This window comes from Typopeltis vanoorti, chromosome 14 (genome assembly GCF_054136105.1).
Source record: "Typopeltis vanoorti isolate ZY-2024b chromosome 14, IOZ_Tvanoo_1.0, whole genome shotgun sequence".
NCBI classification, from domain to species: Eukaryota; Metazoa; Arthropoda; class Arachnida; order Uropygi; family Thelyphonidae; genus Typopeltis; species Typopeltis vanoorti.
Window position 1 is genome coordinate 54,942,276 of NC_143562.1, and position 18,434 is coordinate 54,960,709.

The window sequence follows — 18,434 nt, forward strand, 5'->3', positions numbered from 1 at the left end:
AATGTTTTAGGCAAAATAAAATAAAGTGTATATTTTAATCGTCATCACTGTCTTCAAAACGAACATTTCGTAGATGTTCTTTATTTATGAGTGGCCGGATGTCGTCGTCACTTGAAATCTCTTGGACATCATTTGCATAATTCTCATTGCATACTTAAGCTGATTTAGTTATCAAGAAGTCAGTAATAAGACCTTGCTTACCACTATGCTGCAATTTTATTAAGTTCATAATACGGAGCTAAACAAATATCCAATTGTCTCGTGAATTTTCTGGAGCGCTCCATTGAGAGATCATTATCCATAAAATAACTTTCTTGCCAAGTTCAATCCTTCTGCTAATTTTCTTTAATGGATTCATCACAATCAGAACTTTCCCTACCATTTGGTTCGACATCATCTATTAATTGTACCAGTTCCTCCTCATTTAATTCACTAATTTCATTTTCAACCATATCGCCATTACTATAAAAATAAATTTTTTTACATGAAAAAAAAAAAAGCATTGCATATTGTATGTAACTCACCAAAAAATAAAGTGCTCAGCTTGAGATTAACACACTTATGATTTTTAATGCGCTTTCCTGACAGAAAACAAAGACAATTTTCAACAATAAACACTTTATACGGTAAACAATTGACGTACATGCGTGCTAAAGGGTATTTTCCCTGATATAAATTCACTACTTATAACTACACGTGTGATACGGGCAGACACAAATTTAATGAAGATAAAATTTGATTTTTAAGTCGCCCGTTGAAAAATATATGAAAAGATAAAGGGTTACTACAGTTTGTAGACCATCTTATATCGAAACTGCATTGTATAAGTACTACATTCAACAAGGGATATGCAATTTGTAGACCGTATTGTATAAGTACCACGTTATATGAGGGTTACCTGTAGTTAATAAATGTAATGACCAGAAGATAGGCAATTATGGGGGGGGGGGAATTAAATAATCAGTGTTGGCAAAGGATGATGGTTGTTGGTTGTTAAATGTGGCAAAGTGTAAGGTCACTTTGGGATGAAAATATTACATGCTTTTGTAATTACATTTGACAGAACTGGAAATTAATGATGATGGACAGTGAGTTGGTTGCAGTTCAGCTGACATATTACTACACGATCAAAATAGCTCATATGATATTGAAGAACACATTATTTGGATGTTGAGGAACAATTTGTAAGGAGAGATAGGTTACTTTCCTTCTTCACGAAATTCTGATATGGCTGCATGTTGACTATTGTGCACAGGTTTTGAGACTTCAGTTTCTTGGGCATGAGGAGATGGTAAAAAGAATCCACAAGATAGTGATGTCTGTGGAATGCTCTCCATGAAAACAGATTGAAGGTGCATGTGTTGCAAAGTTTGGTTGATAGGTAGAATGGAGGGAACATGATAAAAACATACAAGTTATTAAAGGAGCTATACAACTGATGCAGAAGAAATTTTTCAATCTGTGACAAGTAGGAGGAGAACAAGGAATTATTCTGGAGGTTGTGTAAGAGTGTTAGTAAAGGTGCGAGGACTAATTTTCTGCTTGGATAGTAGTTGAATGAGTTATCAGAGATTATTGTAAGTGAATGAGTTCAAGGAGAATTAGGATAGATATAGTATTGAATGTTGGTTAGTGTGGACTTCTAAAAATGGGTCTTTGGATAATATGGAGATGCCTAAGTAATAATAGACAAGTATATAATATGCTTAAATAACGTAGTTATTTTGTTGTTATACTATGGAAGAAAGTTTCAATTATTTTGTTAACAGTAATGTGAAGGGACTGATGATTATTATACTGCAGATGCTACCTCCATGACTCAAAATTTAAGATACATCCTTTATTATTTAAGTGAATCCCATCCATGAGATATTTATCAGAAATTTGTTGGATATTGAATTTGTATGATTCTCTTGAAAAACAATCATTATACAGGTATAACAGATTTCTAATAAAATATTTGTTAAATGTTTTTTTTTTTTCTTTCTTACTTTCCTAAACACTTCCAAATATTACAGACATATATATATATGGGAGTGGTTAAAATTACTAGTTTTTGTGTAGGGTAAGAGTTTCTTATCTGGAATGGCATTACATTGACAATAATAGTCTTTTAAGTTAAATTTTGTAACTGTATAAGTTTAAGCTTACTTTTAATTAAGTTCACTGAAATCATGATTATATAATATAATAAGTGAATGTAAATTTACTTTCCTTACAGATGGGGCAATAGAAGAAGATGGAGAAGATGGTCTCTCTGATCAGTCATCAAATGGCGCCACAAACCCATATAATCGACGGAGATAAGGTGTAGTTCCTGTATGATTGGTCAGTTCCGTCTGGAGGTTTACCTCCCTTGCCAGCAGAGTCGAGAAAAGTGTGAATGATTCTCGACCAGTATCTTGTAGGTCAGAAGGTTTTTCTGTACAAACTAGTCCCCAGTGAAGTGCTCATCTTCGGTTACCCTCCAGTACTCCCAGCAGATGTGCTCATCTAAAAAATGTGTTCATGGTAAAGACTACATTGCCCAGTCTAACCTTAGTAAAAGTAAATAAAAGAATTATTACATTTCATAATTTCTGTACACTAACATAACTGACAAGATCTTCATGACATTAAAGCTCACATTAAAATTATGCAGAAGTAGTGTATTAATTTATTGAATATGGCTGGCTAAGTATAGACTCTTTTATGCTTCTTTTCACTAAGGTGTCTTGATTAACATCAGTTTGGTAGTACTGTATGTGTAATCTTCATCACTGGAGGAATTATATAGGAGAGGATAGACTGGGCAATGTTTTTCACCAGTAGAATTGCCATTGGTATTTCAAAGAACATCTTCAAAGTACTATGGTGAAACTGAATGTAAAATTTTTGAAAGACATGGGCTTTGTAAATTTTGTTGCCTGTTGTAATAAACTCTTAGGTCTTGTTCTTTTCATAGAAGCTGGAGAGGAGACCATGTTGTATACAGAATTAATCTTTGACATGTTCAGTCTTGTTTGCATGTCACATTTCATGTTGTAGATGTGTTTGTTCCTGCCTGAATTTTTACATGTAGTTTAGGCAAATGCAGAGTTAAATGCTATCTTGAAGACTGCAGGCTTCAGTCTGTACAAGTTCCATTAATTAAATATTGCATTGGAAGGGTGCATGTTTATGTTGGGCTTCTCTAGCTTGTTGAGTTTTATTATATTAAGTGCTCCTCAAAGGAGAAATATTGGATTTTCTTTTTCTTTCTAAAAACTGCATTAATCATGGCAGCTATTTGTCTTAGCTTTATCAAATCAAGTTTCATTAAAATCATTCTCCTATTTCTTTGCAACTTTCTTGCACTTTAGTTTATAATGTATTGACCAAGTCATTAAGCACACTGTGCTCATAGTAACTGCCACTTAGTGGTAAAAACATTTCATATGATTGCTTGCTGTGTCATCTGGTGACTTCTGTTTTTTTTTATTATTATTTTTTTTTTTAAGGCTTAGAATAATTTTAATGCAATCACTAAAATGTTATACTGTAGTAGTAAAATTACTTTGATTAGGTAACTGTTAAAGCATAAGGCTTCAACATACAATCCGTCTTCAGATACTAGTATTTTTTTATCAAGTGGAAATATTTTCCAGCATATAGGTAGCATTTCTAACTCTTTCAGTGATATTTTAATTTTTGTGCACTGGTTGTAAATACATCTTTATACATATTAAAAGGTAATGAGCAAAATTTAGTACCTTTACCAGTTACTGATTTCGTCTTACTTATCCAGAGAGCAAGTGCTTGGTATTGATTTTTAATAGTTATTTTCCAGTACTTTATTGTTACATTCCAACTATGTGAATGCAGAAAAGTTGTGTACTGACTATAGTTTATCAGCAGAAGTAGATTTATATATATTGTCTATATAGTTGGGTTAAATTGTTATTCCTCAGAAATATGATTATGCTCCCTTTGTTATATGACGAATAAACAAGATGGATGTGTGTTAAAACTCCCTACTGTAGCTGTCAGTATATTTAGGTCAAAAAAAGAAAACAAACAAACTCTGCACTAGTTTAAAAATTGATCCTTTTGGATATTTTATTAAACAAATGCTTTATTTTTAAAATTCCTGATAGCACAGTATAGTAAAAATATATAGTTAATATTACTTAACAATTTTGTGAGAGGCACAAATAACTGTCTTAAGCAAATTCCTCTTCAGATTAGAAATGTACTAGTAAAGGTCCTTCCAGCAGTACCTTCATTGTACGTATGTCCATTTTATACTAACCATTACATTTTTTCCAAATATATAAATATATATAGTAGTACTGTAGCTAGATATGCATAGGTCTACCTATTTCTGTGACATTTAGGGAAGGGAGGGTTTTGGGGGGAAGAAGATGGAAATCAGTGTATTACATCTATGGTAACAGTCTCTCCCTAATAAAGATATGCCGAAATTGTAAACAAGTGGTTAAAATAAAAATTGTTACTTGACAGTGTACTCGTTCAAATTGTTAAATTTGCAAATGCCAACAATTTCTAAATTTGTCTGACTCTCAGATAATCTTATATAACTTTTTAGAGAAGCAGACACCCTTTCAAGAGGTGCTAATCATATTAATGTTTCTTTTTTTGTGTGTATGTGTGTGTGAAAGGCAGAAAATGTGTGAAAGTTGTATACATTTTTGTTTATAACAAACATTGTTTTATATTATACTTTGATCATTTTATTAATTTTATTACAATGTTACCATAATATTTTCATCATACTTGTTATAGTTGGTGAAATTCAACTCAATTTTTAAACAGTTTCTGGCACTTTCAGATACTATGAATTGTAAGAACTTATATGAGTTGTAGTGTATTTTAAAATAACTTTGAACTGTCATGTAAGGGTGCTACATGAGAATGTCCAGTTTGAAGCCAAGTCACCAGATGGCGTAGCTACCCAGTGTGGTGTGAAGATAGTGTTTTGTACATCGACCAGTTTGCCATTTGTAGCTGCTGTAGAAAGTGGTGCTTGTGTACATGTGCTTCTCTTGCCACATTACTATAGTCTAGATTCCCATCTGCCTTTGCTGTTGTGAAGGTAATGTCAGGTGTGGGGCATGCAAGTGTTTTCCCTTCCCCACCTGCTGTGTCTCGCCACTTCCGATGTTTACAAATTTTGGAGGGTTGGAAGTGAGCTCTGTAAACTATGGCAACCACAGTTTGCATTAAAGTAGACCAACGATTAGTGTGGTTTCATTATTTTATATTAAGTATTTAAAATTTTATCTAACAATACCTACAGATTACAACACACAGAGCTATAAAAACATTGCATGATGAGATCTTTTTCGTCTCTTTTGAACTTTATGCAGAAATACTACAGTTAACTTAAATATTGAAGGACATATTTGATATTAAAAATAAAAATTCTCATAAATTAATGTTATGAGGACTTGTCTGTTCTCTGTGGGTTATTTTAAAAATAAGCAGAGAACAGACAAGTCCTCATAACTTTGAGAGTGAGTTGAACATTAATGCATTATTTCTGATTTCATTTATCTTTAATTTTTCCCTTATCTGTTCAATAACTGTATGAAATAAAAACCTATTTCTCTGGTGATTCCCCCACCTGTCCCAAATTCCTGGATTCTGAAATAAAATTTGTCTTCAAAGCATGGTCAAAGTTATGCCATTTGTAGGTTAAAAAGACCTTCATTGAAATACTGTAAAAATATGGAATTTTGGCAGTACTTAATTTTAGAATGGAAATTATGTTTGTTTGTTTTTTAATCCCAGTAATTTCACTTTTACTTTCTCCAACACATTTCATACCTTCATCATCAAATTCCTGACATGTATCCTCAGAGGGTGTACAGAATATTATTGTTGATCTAGATCAACAATTTTCTTAAACTAATCTGTTATCTGTCAAGACTCCAGTATTATCAGATGTTATATTTTTGTTTTCTAAGGCAATTTTTTACTGTATCAATCCACCTGTATCTTGGTCTTCCTCTAAGTCAAGTGTTCTTTTGCCAGCCTAGCAAAGAACACTTGTTTTCTTAATCTTTCCTCTCCCATTCTGCTTAAGTGACTGTGCCACCTAAGATTAGCTCTGCTAACACATTCATGAAAGCTAACAATGGTAAATTCTTTCCTAATATCCTCATTTTTTTATATGACACTGACGCTGATGTCATCTATTCACCCCACTAATCTTTCTCAAAACTCATATCTGTGGTCTCCAGTCTTTAATCAAGTGTTATTTCTAACTCAGTTTGAACACTGTTTTATATACAGCTAATTTAGTGTTTTGACTGATTTCTTTCTTATTCCATATAAATTTATTCAGCTGACTTCCTACCATACCAGCTTTACTAATTCTGCTGTCTATTTCATATTTAATTTGCCAACTTCACTGAAAATTGTGCCTAGGTAGCTGAAATATTACTTGTTCTATAGGTTCTCCATTCAGGATACAGTTGAGGTTTTCAATGTTTCTACCTATTTTCATTGTCTTTGACTTTTTTGTTGCTGATTTTCATACCAAATTTATTAAACAGTTATCAATTTAGTCGGGAATCATGCAGACATAGTACATTTATTTAGAAGTATAACATCTGCATAAAGTAAAGAGCTGAGATTAACATTTCCAATTTTGACATCAGGTTCAATACCACCACCCTTCATAATGTGATCCATATTGATAAATAACAGAGGAGATAAGGTACATCATTATCTCACACATGATTGAACTGACTGACAACTCAAATAAAAATTAAGTACTGCTTGACATAATGTCCCACTGACACCATATAACTGTAGCATTTTGAATAGCTTTCCTCTTGCCACTTTGTCATATATCTTTTCCAGATCTACAAAACTTAAATACAGATCTTTGTTATATTCCCATGATTTCTCAACTATTTGTCTTAAAGTGAAAATCTCTATTTTGCCTGAGTCCAGCTTGTTCTTCACCAAGTTTCCCTTCCACAATCCTTCTTAGCTGTTTCTCAATGTTTCTTGTAGGGAAATACCTCTGTAATTCTCACATTCAGTTTTATATTTATGGATGATACTATAAGAGCTGTACTCCAATCACCTCAAATTTGACCACATGTCCAGACCTTCTGAATTATGCAGTGCTGCCACTGTAACACTTTTATACTTCCATATTTGAGCATTTCTGGTCAGATTTCATTTACTCCATCTGCCTTTCCACATTTCAGGTTTTTGATGGCTTTTTCTACTTCAAGTATTGATAGTATTCCTGATTGCATGCCTGTTGAGTGTTTTTTACCACCATGCTGACATTTAGCAAACTTTCAAACTAATTATTCCATGCATCAATGATATCTTTTCTCCAGCTTTCATTATCATCTCTGATTCCTTCATTTCTAAGCATTTTACCACCCTCCTGATATTTATTTTCTATGTTCTTATCAAAGTCTTCCTGTGACTTCCTTACATTTGTCTCTGTATTCTCTAAGAGCACAAGTTGACTTATTTGCCAGGAACTTTCAATATGCTTTCTTCTTTTCTTTAACATCCTAAGTCCATCATGGAGTTCTGATTTTTCTATTTTTGTGAACAACCTTACCACATGCCTCTCTAGCTGAATCCATCAATGTTGTCATCAGGGTTGGCCATTAAATCTCCAAGGTTTGATTACTGTTTTCAAGCTCTTTCATTTTTTCTTATAGTCTACAGTTCACAATCTGAAATCTGGTCAACTTTAATTTGTTTTAAAACTTTGTTATGTACTCTTCTTTTCAATATAGTGATTGCTTCCAATTTCAAATCCTCTGTATACTCTTGTGTACTGAAGCAGTGGAGTGGGAAAACATCGCTATGAACTATAACATAGTCAATGAGACTTTTCTTATTTCTTGCATCTTCTATCCATGCACATTTTTATGTTGGAATATAGTGTTAGTAATAACTAGTCCATGTCCTGAGCAGAAATCCAACAGGTACCATTATTATTAGCTTTGCTCTTTTCTCCAAATGTTCTCAAAATATTTCTGTATGCCTGTCTGGTAATCATTTCCTACTCTGTTTAGATCTCTAACTTTTTTTTTTTCCTTTCCATTGTGTCAGTTGCTTTCCCAATGCCTCAAAAATTCCTCCACTTCCTTAGCAGAACCTTCTGTCAGATCATATGCACAAATAAGTCTCAATGTCCAATTCCCCATTCTGATATTTACCACATTACTCTAGTTGACACTGCCTGCCATTTAAGATTATACTATCATACTATAGCTGCTACTCCTTTTCCCTGATTGTTATTGTCTGAATATAACACTTGGTATTTGTTGCTTTGCTATATTGATCATAATTAGTTATAATTTAGCAATCTATATTCCTTTATCCTAGCAGATTCTGCACAAGCTTCTTAGCTTTTCAGTTATTTTCCTCATACACATAATCCAGAAACTCTGCTCAAGAAACCAAGCAGGGTGGTGGTCTTCCACTTGAAGAAATTCACAAAACGTCTATGGCATGATTCAAATCCATAGTCCTGTTGGTTGGACAGTATACTATGCACTTGGCTAACTAAACTGGCCTATTAAGTTTGAATAACTAGGGGCTAAAAGAAAAAAGACACCAGACCATTCATAAGCATGCATCTTATTTTTATTGAAAGAATTATATATACAGTAAGTAGTACTCAAAATCTTTCTGTACATTCACACACTCTTATGCTTTAATAAATAAGTGCAATAGTTACATTTTGATGAACCATATCACACTTTTATGGGGAGTAAGTTTAGTTTAATGTTCACAGATTCAGCCTGATTAAAGATTAATTACTAATGTTCCAATAAAAAAACATAACATAGCCATAAAACTCAAATTCTGGGTGGGGAGAGAACTGTTCTCACGTTTGCACTAAGTCATCATTTCCTCTGCCTGGTTTTTTGTTGATTTAAAATCAAAAGCAGAGAAAAGAGCAGCACCACCTTTAGACACTAATTCATTTTCCTCTTGAAAATAAAAAGTTAGAATTTACATCTTAATGCAGTCATTTATGCAGTTAGCAATTTCATATCCATACAACCATTACAAATACTTCCATTCTCACAGGGAACAAGTCATTAGCCTTAGATTAGATTCCCAAGGATTTTTATTTTTTTAAATTCACAGATTGTGCTATATTGATTTCAGTATTTTGCACATCGGAAAACTGAGGGAGAAAAAAACTCATCTTTTCACTTTGGCTACATTGCTTAATGTCTTGTTTTGGAGCATTTTTCATATCATATATATCATCCAGCCCCTTCTGTTTTCTGGGGGGGGGGGGGACCATACTTGATAAAACTGCAAATAACAGACATCATGACTAATTTTCACACTTTTGCAGAATTAGATAGGGATATGACAATTAGAAAATTAGTACTGCATATGATGGATATCAGAACTAATGATTTTCATATATTAGTTTGAAACACAGAAAGGTCTAATATCATATAATTTATTGTATATCAGTCAACTCTCATTATAGTAAATTCATAGAGATCATACAAATAGTTTCCTATAGTGAATTTTTTTAACATAGTATTCTACTATGGGTCAGGACTTTCTAATATTTTGTTAGAAGTGTTTGCTGTAGTGAGAGTCAACTGTACAATTTATTAGCATAGTTGAATGAATTAGATATCTAGAAATCCTGCTCAAATAAACTTTTTCAAGTCACTTTGGACCTCCAGTAAGTAAGATCATGTGATGGTCTCAGACGGGAATGGAAATTCACCTACCATCTAAATATTCATGCCAAGAGTAGAATCTAAGCCTGTAGCCTGTTGATTTGAGATGCTATCTACACAAGTCATCACCAGATGTTTTAAAACTATCGGTTTTAAGTTTTCCTTTAGGGAAGTTTTTTTTATGTTGCTAAAAAGAAAACACAAAATGTCTTTCTTCACAGGAGTATACCAAGAAAAAAAAAACATAACAGTCCAGTTTCATCGGCTGCATTAAGTGTAAATGAAATTCATGTTTTTTTTCTTTTCTTTTAGTTCAAACGAGTGAAATATGATAATACCTATCAGCACAGCTTGAAAAATGTGCTTATCTGCGATGAATAAGAATTTTTAGTTGATGATTTTAAAAAAAAAAAAAAATCATTAGTTGTTTCTGTAAAATTGTCAGTTTTATTTCCACGTTGCTGATTCTTTTTCATTTTTTATGTGGTAAATGGTTTTTTGTATGTTAACCTTATCTATTGGAGGATGCTGATCATTACAAATGCCTTTTGTTTTTATAAGGAAATACCGTGAGAAGACATATGAATTCAAAAATATAACGGAATAATTCATATTAAATATTTTTTATTAGTATAATTTTTGCTTGTGTATCGCAGGCATCTTCAGTACATTTATAAAGCTAATTGAACAATAACTGACAATTCCAAAGGGCACCACCTAAGTAGCTAATGTAAGATAACTGAAAAGGTCAATAAATTTCCTAACTAAAAAAAAAATATTAACTCACGTATTAAATAATATTTAACGTGAGTTATTCCGTTATTATATTTTTGAATACAAATGCCTTTTGTCGATTATCACTGATTTTGCCATAATGGAATACGAACAACTAGAGGACTGGATATGCATGCATGCATTTTATATTTAGAGAGCACACACCACACATATACTGCAACATAACTAGTTTATTACAACACTATAATAACCTAAAATAGACATGCAGCAAACAGCAGTAATTTGTTTCTTACCCAGTGATGGAATAAACAGAATCTGACTGATACTAAAACTTGAATAGTCGAAGGGAAAAAAGTATTTATTTAGCCAAAAATTGATTTGTAAATGTGTTCAAATTGTTTTCTGAGTTGCCACCATGTCATCGACATTACTGGTCCTGTCCATCCGACAATGTTTTAGAAACATGGTAACATGTTATCACGTAAAACTCTTGGGTTACACACGTGTAAACCTAAGAATTCTATTTTATTGAGATTTTTTATGATGATACTGGATGTTTTCAAAATTTGCTTATGACAGATGAAATTGCTTTTTTCCATAAAAGTGATTCAAGACATTGTGGCAGAAGCAAAAAATGGTATTATTATTAATAATAAATGGTCTTGTATCACATAAAATGCATGATCTATTTCTTTACAGACTGATAAAGCAGTTAACACACTTTTTTCAAAACTGGTAGTCACACAGGGTAAAAATTAGCTATAGCATTAACCAGGAATAAGCTTGTTACTATGATATAATAGGTGACCTTGGTAGAGTACACCCAGGCAGATAATCACTTCTGAGAAGCAATTATCTGCCTGACTGATGAGCCAGCATAAAATTTTTCAAATCCTGTCTATTGACAGCAAGAGCACATAATATTTATCACAAAGCTAGTCAATTACCTACTTTATAATGAATGAGGATATTGGGAAAGGATTTTCCTATTTGAACAAGGGGGGAGTTCTACATTGTTCCAACCTAAACTTTGGAAAATAGTTATTAGCAACTGCATGTCAATTTTATTTTTATAGGATCTTAATAGTGTAACTGGTTTAAACTCAAATGAGTTTAAATCAGTCTCATTTTAAAGACTTGAAGAAGAAATTCTGAATATCGACAAAGAAGTTGTATTGGAACCTGTATATAGGGATCTTTTGTATGCTTCATCAAATCAAGTCATTACTTTCTTCATATAATTATAATCCTGACCATTACGGAGCATTCAAGGCTTGTTTAGAAATTGATTCCCATACTGAATTGTGTGTTTATCCTACATGAGATATGTTACCAAAATAGATGGAACTCTAAGAACATAACTTATTCCTTCCTCTCTACCTTCAAAAGAATGTCAAGAATCTGCAACACCTCCACATTAGATATATTATTAGACCTGCAGGGAGTCAAGGGCTCATTGAGGGAGGCCATACATCACCCATACTAGCTGTCATACCTTCTCTAAAACTCATTCACTACTTTAACAGCAAACTGTTAATAAAAAAATAAATAAATAAAAACTAGCTCTTACCCTTTTCATAACTGCACACTGACCACCCCCTTGTCCTCTCCTCACCTTCCATATATATATATATATAAAATGAAACATTTTATCAAACAATATCCTATAATACCCTTTCAAAGATTTATAGACCTCTATACTTCCTCTTTCTTCTGTCTGCAGCCCACATACTATCTCTCAATCTATCCTCATACTCTACATTCCATAATCTCGATATCACCTTTGTAACTTCTTTATCCTCTTGGAATCCAGGTATGGTTGTATTAAGGTCTTGCAAAGAGACAAAATGACTACTCTATGCATGCTAGTGTTTGTTTCAGCATCACAATTATCCTCTGACTTGTATTTGTGATGTGATTATTGAACTTTAACTTCCTATTCACCATAACTCCAAGATCTCTAGCCTTGTCAGTTACTCCAAGCATAATCTTACCAATATACTGTTGGATATCACATGACACCAAAGTTCATAACTTACCAACATTGAATTGATGGCCATTATTGGTTACCCACGGTTGCAGCCAACTCAAAAAAAAAAAAAAAAAATTAAAGGGTGATTTATGCAATTCCCATCCACAAAAGGTTATTAGTAAGTCTATAGTACATTTGTACCATGGATGGGCTAAGGATTTTTTTTTCTTTCCATTTTTACATACACCAGGTTGATAAATCTTGGTGAAGTGAGCACTCATTATTTGAATCATCTCATCTGCTTCTGCTACTTTTCTTTTTCATACTCTAACTTGGCTTTCTGTACAAATACTCCTAACTTTTCTGGCCTGAGCTTTATTCTCACAATATTCCTTCCACCTCATATTTTCATGTATCTCTTGTTTAATGAGATTGCACATCCATTTCACCCTCATTCTATTTGTTCTTTTAACTCTAGGGACATATTCAGATACTGCATCTTTTCAAATTCACATGCACTGCTGCCATCCTTCTTATTCAACAACTGATAAAATGGAACCGTTCTCCTGAGTTTGTCATAATTTCCAGATTGGTGGTTCAGCATATAGCCTGTCCTGAACGGAGCATCCATATAGCTTGCTACTTCCCAGGTCATGGCATGATCACTGTCACATCCTTAACTGAGACAACTTCTGATGGTATATAATCAAATCGAACACCTTCATCCTCGAGTTGCTTCTTTCACATGCTGCTTGCAAAAGTTGTCACGCAACAAAACTTTTTTTTGCTGTTTGTCACATGCTGATGATATCAGGAGAAAAGGTCCCTGGCTTCCTCCTCCTAAAAATAAGTGGGCCCATTCTAATTCCCAAGCAACTACAAAAATGACTGAAGAACTTTCATCTAGTAAAACTCACTTTCTCTTAGAGCAGGGGTTGGCGAATTGGGATAAGTTACCCCAAGCAGGGTAAAAACGAAATTCTTGGGGGTAATGTGGACTCAATAGACATAAATAAAATTATATAAAAAGTGCGTTCCTTGTTACAAGAGAAATTTTTCTTCTGGCAACACTGCATCTGGCCAATGTAATATATGTGTTTAGGAGACGTCACGCCATGTTGAACTCCAAACAATTTGGTTGCTAAGGTGTTGTCAAGTGGCTAAACAGATATTATTTGTCAGTTCTATTACCCGCTTTAACCTTATAACCTTATTTTTTGACATGTGTTTTTGCTTTGTTTAAGTCGATTTAAGTAGTTATTTAATTTAATTTATTTCAATAGTTCTATTTTAAGTGTAAGATTTTCATTTATTAACCATATTTTAGTTTTAAGTTAGTTCGATAATTTGCAAAATATTAACATATTTTCTCCTTGCTCGATGGTCAATAAAATAATTAAATACTGCCTTCATTTTGAGGACATGTCTTAGTGCCACGTTTACCAATTAAATTATTGTAAATTTAAATGAAATTTAAAAAACTTAAATTCAATCACTGTCTTTTTTACCCTTCAGATGACATCAACTAGAAAAAGAATATATCAGGAAGAGTTCCTCAATTATGGTTTTAAGAAGACAAAGGAATAATGAAACCACAGTGTGTAGTCTGTTTGAAAGTACTGACTGCAGAATCTGTTCAAAAAGAGTCAATTGAAGAAACACTTGGATAATTTGCACCCACGTCTGTCTTCCAAACTGCGGGAATACTTTGTAAATTTGGAAATGTCTGTCAAAAGACAGACTGGACAACAACTTGAGAGGTACATTCGATCAACGTTCAGCATCAAAGGCTAGCTTTGAAGTGGCCTGCTTGATTGCCCGAAACAAGAAACCATATACTATTGGTGAGGAATTGGTTAAACCAGCAACTTTGAAAATGGCAGAGATTATGTGTGGTCAGAAAGAAGGCCATGAAACTAAATTCAGCCCTTCAGTGCAAAAGTTGTGAAAGAAAGAATTTCTATTTTAGCAGAAAATGTAGGGAACAAGTTATTTCTTCAATAAAAGAGAGTAATGCTTCTCTATTCAGTTTGATGAGACTACAGATGTCAGTAGTAATTCGCAGCTGATGGTGTATGTTCGCTACAAATGTTTATATGCAATTGAAGACGAATTGTTTTGTTCTCCTCTCGAGTTGCGATCTCATGGAATTGATCTCTTCAATAAAGTTAATGAACACTTTAATAATGTTAATTTAAAGTGGGAAGACTGCATTACTGTGTCTGTTGATGGAGCTCCAGCTATGTTGGGTTATGTAAGTAGTTTTTCGGCTTTGGCGAGAGAGAATAATCCAAAAATTGAAGCTAACCACTGTATGATCCATCGCCAGGCGCTGCTTGTGAAACATTTGGAACCTGCACTCGAAGCCATCATGCATGATGTTATCAAGGTTGTCAAAGGACATGCACTAACCACGTGACTATTTCGTGAATTATGTAAAAATGGTGAGGCTGAATATGCAGACCTACCTTATCATACAGAAGTAAGGTGGCTTTCACGTGGAAATGTTCTGAACCGAGTGTGGGCTCTCAAAACTGAACTTGAAATTTTTATGGTATCAAAAGCATGTTCTTGCAGATAAGTTTACAAACTCCTCGTGGGTTGCACATCTCGCATATTTAGCTGATATTTTTGAGTATGTCAATGTATTGAACAAAGAATTGCAAGGAAAAAATATGAATATAATTTCAGCCAGAGAAAAGATTTCAGCATTTGGATCAAAGCTTTTATATTGGAGACAGAAAGCAGAACAAAATAAGATAGCTGCCTTTTCAAATTTAGCTTTGTTTTTAGAAGATTGTGAAAATATTACTTTTGATGACATCAAGGATACAGTTATAAGGCATCTTACCAAACTCAAAGAGCGGTTCTCTGATTACTTTCCAGATCTTGATTCACATACTGTCAGTTGGGTTGTAGATCTCATTAAATGTGAAATTGCTGATGTATCAGAAGAGCCTCAAGGGTTGGCAGAGGCACTTCTTGAACTTCGATCTAATAGTGAAGCACATATTGAATTTGAAAACAAAGCAGATCTGTCATATTTTTGGATGTCAATAGCTGCAAAGGCTTTCAAAATTGCACATGAGGAGGCAGTCAAAAAGTTGCTGCCTTTTGCAACAACCTACCTTTGCTAACAAGGATTTTCCACTCTAATGAACATGAAAACAAAGCAGAGAAATCGATTGGACTCCAGAGACAGTATCCAAATTGCTTTGACATCAAAATGCCCCAATTTTGATGTATCAAAAATGAAACAACAATTTCTCCAAAACCTGAAGTGAAAAAGTTTTCAAAGAAATCCTTTTGTTTCATAATGAGGATATTAATTTATTTTATCGCATTTATTTTATACTTTTTATATTTATAATTGTATTCTCCGTATAAATAGATTCAATAAACCTTTTGAATTTAAAAAATCAAGGGGGATAACATTGGTGTAAATAAAGTTCCCGATCCCTGTCTTAGAGGGAATGCCTCTCATTAAAGATACAGCTCTGTTTACCAAATTAATGAATTATGATTCCATAAATGGAGATGCATTTTGTTTTAGAACACATTGCTAAAAAACACAGAGTACTTAATACATTCTAATACTTCAATCTGCCTTCCCCCTTATAGGAATAAAATCTCTCCAGAATGAAATCCCTACTAAAAATTAATGCAAATAAGCTTGGTATCACCTGCTTTAGTTATCCAATTTAGCCAAAAATCCATTTCACTCCAAATCTAGTTATTCATCTTATGACTATAGTTTACTGTTATCAGATATTTCTTAATTTCCATGCACTCTTTCCCTTAGCCTGTTGCCATAGGTGGGTGGTACAGCTATTATAACTGCCTTGAATTCTACATCAATTCCTGTTTTCTGAAGAACATCACATGCCTACTTTCATCAGCTGAAAGTAAGGATAATATCGGTCTGTTTCACATGATGCCTAATATGCAAACAGTCCAAAAATATTGTTCCCTTACTACCCTATGTTCTTTATCTGTGATCGAAATCCCCATAAAGATCATGAACAATCACTTGCTAGGTGAGTTTATCTGAACATTTCCAGCTAATTATCCTCTAAATTTCCAAGCATATAAGCATTATCACTATCACAATAAAACAAGTATACGTCTTCCGAAAAGTGATTTACTGCAGTCTGGAAATGGTCAATTAGATTGACAGGTGATCTGTGTGACCTGGAGGCAGGTACTGATGGCCGAGGAACATTTCTTTATGCAATCTGATGTCTTATTCTTCTCTTCTCCATCACTGTGGGATGTCATGCAGTGGCTACAAGATCTCATCACTGAACATCCTGTAGCCACTGCATTTCTCCATTTCAACTAAAGCTCAATTGTTAATGTTACATTTCACTTCCTTCAGTGCATGAAGATCTGCATGAATATTTCTGTGGAAAGGAAATCATTTAATTTCCAGTATGGAGACCACATGTTTCTAAAAATAAACAGTATAACCTGACAAGTTTTTATAAGTCATCGGAACTACATCATCAGGTTACACACAACAGATGTTATTTATAACATCTGTTGTGTGTAACTTCATGAGCACATATATAAACAGAATGACCAAATAAACATTAATACAACTTTTTTTTTGTCTTGTACTCCTTAGGATGAAAGTCCAATGATTTATAAACTTGCCATATTATAATGTTTATTTTAATCAATCTATTTATGTTTAGAAACATAGTTTCCATACCAGAAATTAAATGAAGAGAAGAAGATCTATTTTGGGATAATCAATCCAGGGAAAGTAGTTATGAATAATCTCTACCTCAATGCTCATGCACTATCTTTTGTCAAAACAAACTCTGATGCCAGTTGTGCCTGTCTTTCCACTGAATTATAATTCTTTGAAGATGGCTTCACAGATATTTTTACCAGTTTCTTAAGTGATTGCAGTATGTGGTTCATATTTTACAAAACAGGTTATAAACCAAAAGTAAAGTTGCAGCACAGATGTACCAGTAACCACTCACTTTCCCAAACATCTTAAAGCTGCATTAGTGCATTTCAAATAACAATGATTTTTTTTTTTTTTAGCACTGTAGGCATTTGATGAGTGATGACTGCCAAGATGGGGGGGGGGGAATAAAATTAGCTCTCATCAATACGTTTTGAATTATTTCATTTCGAAAATCTGACTCTTTCCCTTCCAACAGTCTTTTTGTTAAAATGGGAGTCTACAGAAGACCACAGCAGACGTATCATTGCATGAGGCGGCACCTCATCTCCATTCGCAACTAGATGTGACATCACTGGAGGAGGAGGGGGTGAAACTGAAGTTACACGCATTTAATGTCATGGTGATGCACAGCTCTGGAGGAGGAGAGCAGCTCACTAGTTGAATAATGGTGCCAATTCAAAAGTAAACATTGGTTTACCCATAGAGGGAACTGTACATACATATATACACATGCAGGAACAGATATAAATTAAAAACCATAACACAAATAACATAGAAATAAGAAGCATATTCGCTTCTTATTTCATGCTTGCTGTCACTCACTCACTTTCTTAAACATTCTAAAGCTACATTAATGAATTTCAAATGACACTGAATTTTTATTTATTATTGCCAGCATTTGATGAGTGATGACTGCCGAGATAGGGGAAATGGTTCACATTTTCCAGAGTTACTGAAGAAGCTGGAAGCATTTAGTCTTTTTAATATTTATATTTATACTTAGGACAATTCATTCATAGATTAGACCCTCTGTAGCTCTGTCAGTATAGATGAAGCCCTTTAGTCGGAAAGACCTGGGTTCGATTCTATTCCATGATGTGAGAAGCCTTTATCTGGTTTCTTTCAACTAAAGATGAGTTAGCTGGTCTCATATGGAGATAGAGGGTTTTCCCACCTGGAAACTTGGGTGTTTTGTCCCTCAGAATAGACAAGCTGGCTAGTGAATACACACGAATCTACAGTCAAATGCATACGTAATCCCTCATTAGGAGGGCCCAACCAGTCTTAAGAAATGGGAAAAATCCCATATAAATAAATTCATAGATTTTTTTGAAAACTTAGT

At 33.6% G+C, this 18,434-nt stretch overlaps 3 protein-coding genes across 5 annotated transcripts in view; all 3 read left to right on the forward strand.

The window, feature by feature from the left end:
• The window catches only part of bsk (mitogen-activated protein kinase dJNK), a 462,799-nt gene extending 457,578 nt beyond the window's left edge, over nucleotides 1-5,221 (forward strand). For all 3 annotated transcript variants that reach the window (XM_090404432.1, XM_090404431.1, XM_090404430.1), the window contains one exon: nucleotides 2,222-5,221. In XM_090404432.1, coding sequence (XP_090260558.1) covers nucleotides 2,222-2,307 — 86 coding nt within the window. In that variant the 3' untranslated portion in view covers nucleotides 2,308-5,221. The remainder of the gene's footprint in view (nucleotides 1-2,221) is intronic.
• Nucleotides 5,222-14,458: 9,237 nt separating this feature from the next.
• LOC150099487 (protein ZBED8-like) lies at nucleotides 14,459-14,809 on the forward strand. The gene has a single exon (XM_090403445.1). It carries the CDS (start codon nucleotides 14,459-14,461, stop codon nucleotides 14,807-14,809), a length of 351 nt encoding a protein of 116 aa, XP_090259571.1.
• A 256-nt stretch (nucleotides 14,810-15,065) lies between these two features.
• LOC150099488 (protein ZBED8-like) lies at nucleotides 15,066-15,527 on the forward strand. Its single transcript, XM_090403446.1, has one exon. The coding sequence runs from the start codon at nucleotides 15,066-15,068 to the stop codon at nucleotides 15,525-15,527; it is 462 nt and encodes a 153-aa protein (XP_090259572.1).
• The last annotated feature ends 2,907 nt before the right edge of the window (nucleotides 15,528-18,434 follow it).

What these genes read in the sequence shown, in the direction of transcription:
- LOC150099488 (XM_090403446.1), top strand. Translation starts at nt 15,066, where the DNA reads ATGAATATAATTTCAGCCAGAGAAAAGATTTCAGCATTTGGATCAAAG.
- LOC150099487 (XM_090403445.1), top strand. Translation starts at nt 14,459, where the DNA reads ATGGTGTATGTTCGCTACAAATGTTTATATGCAATTGAAGACGAATTG.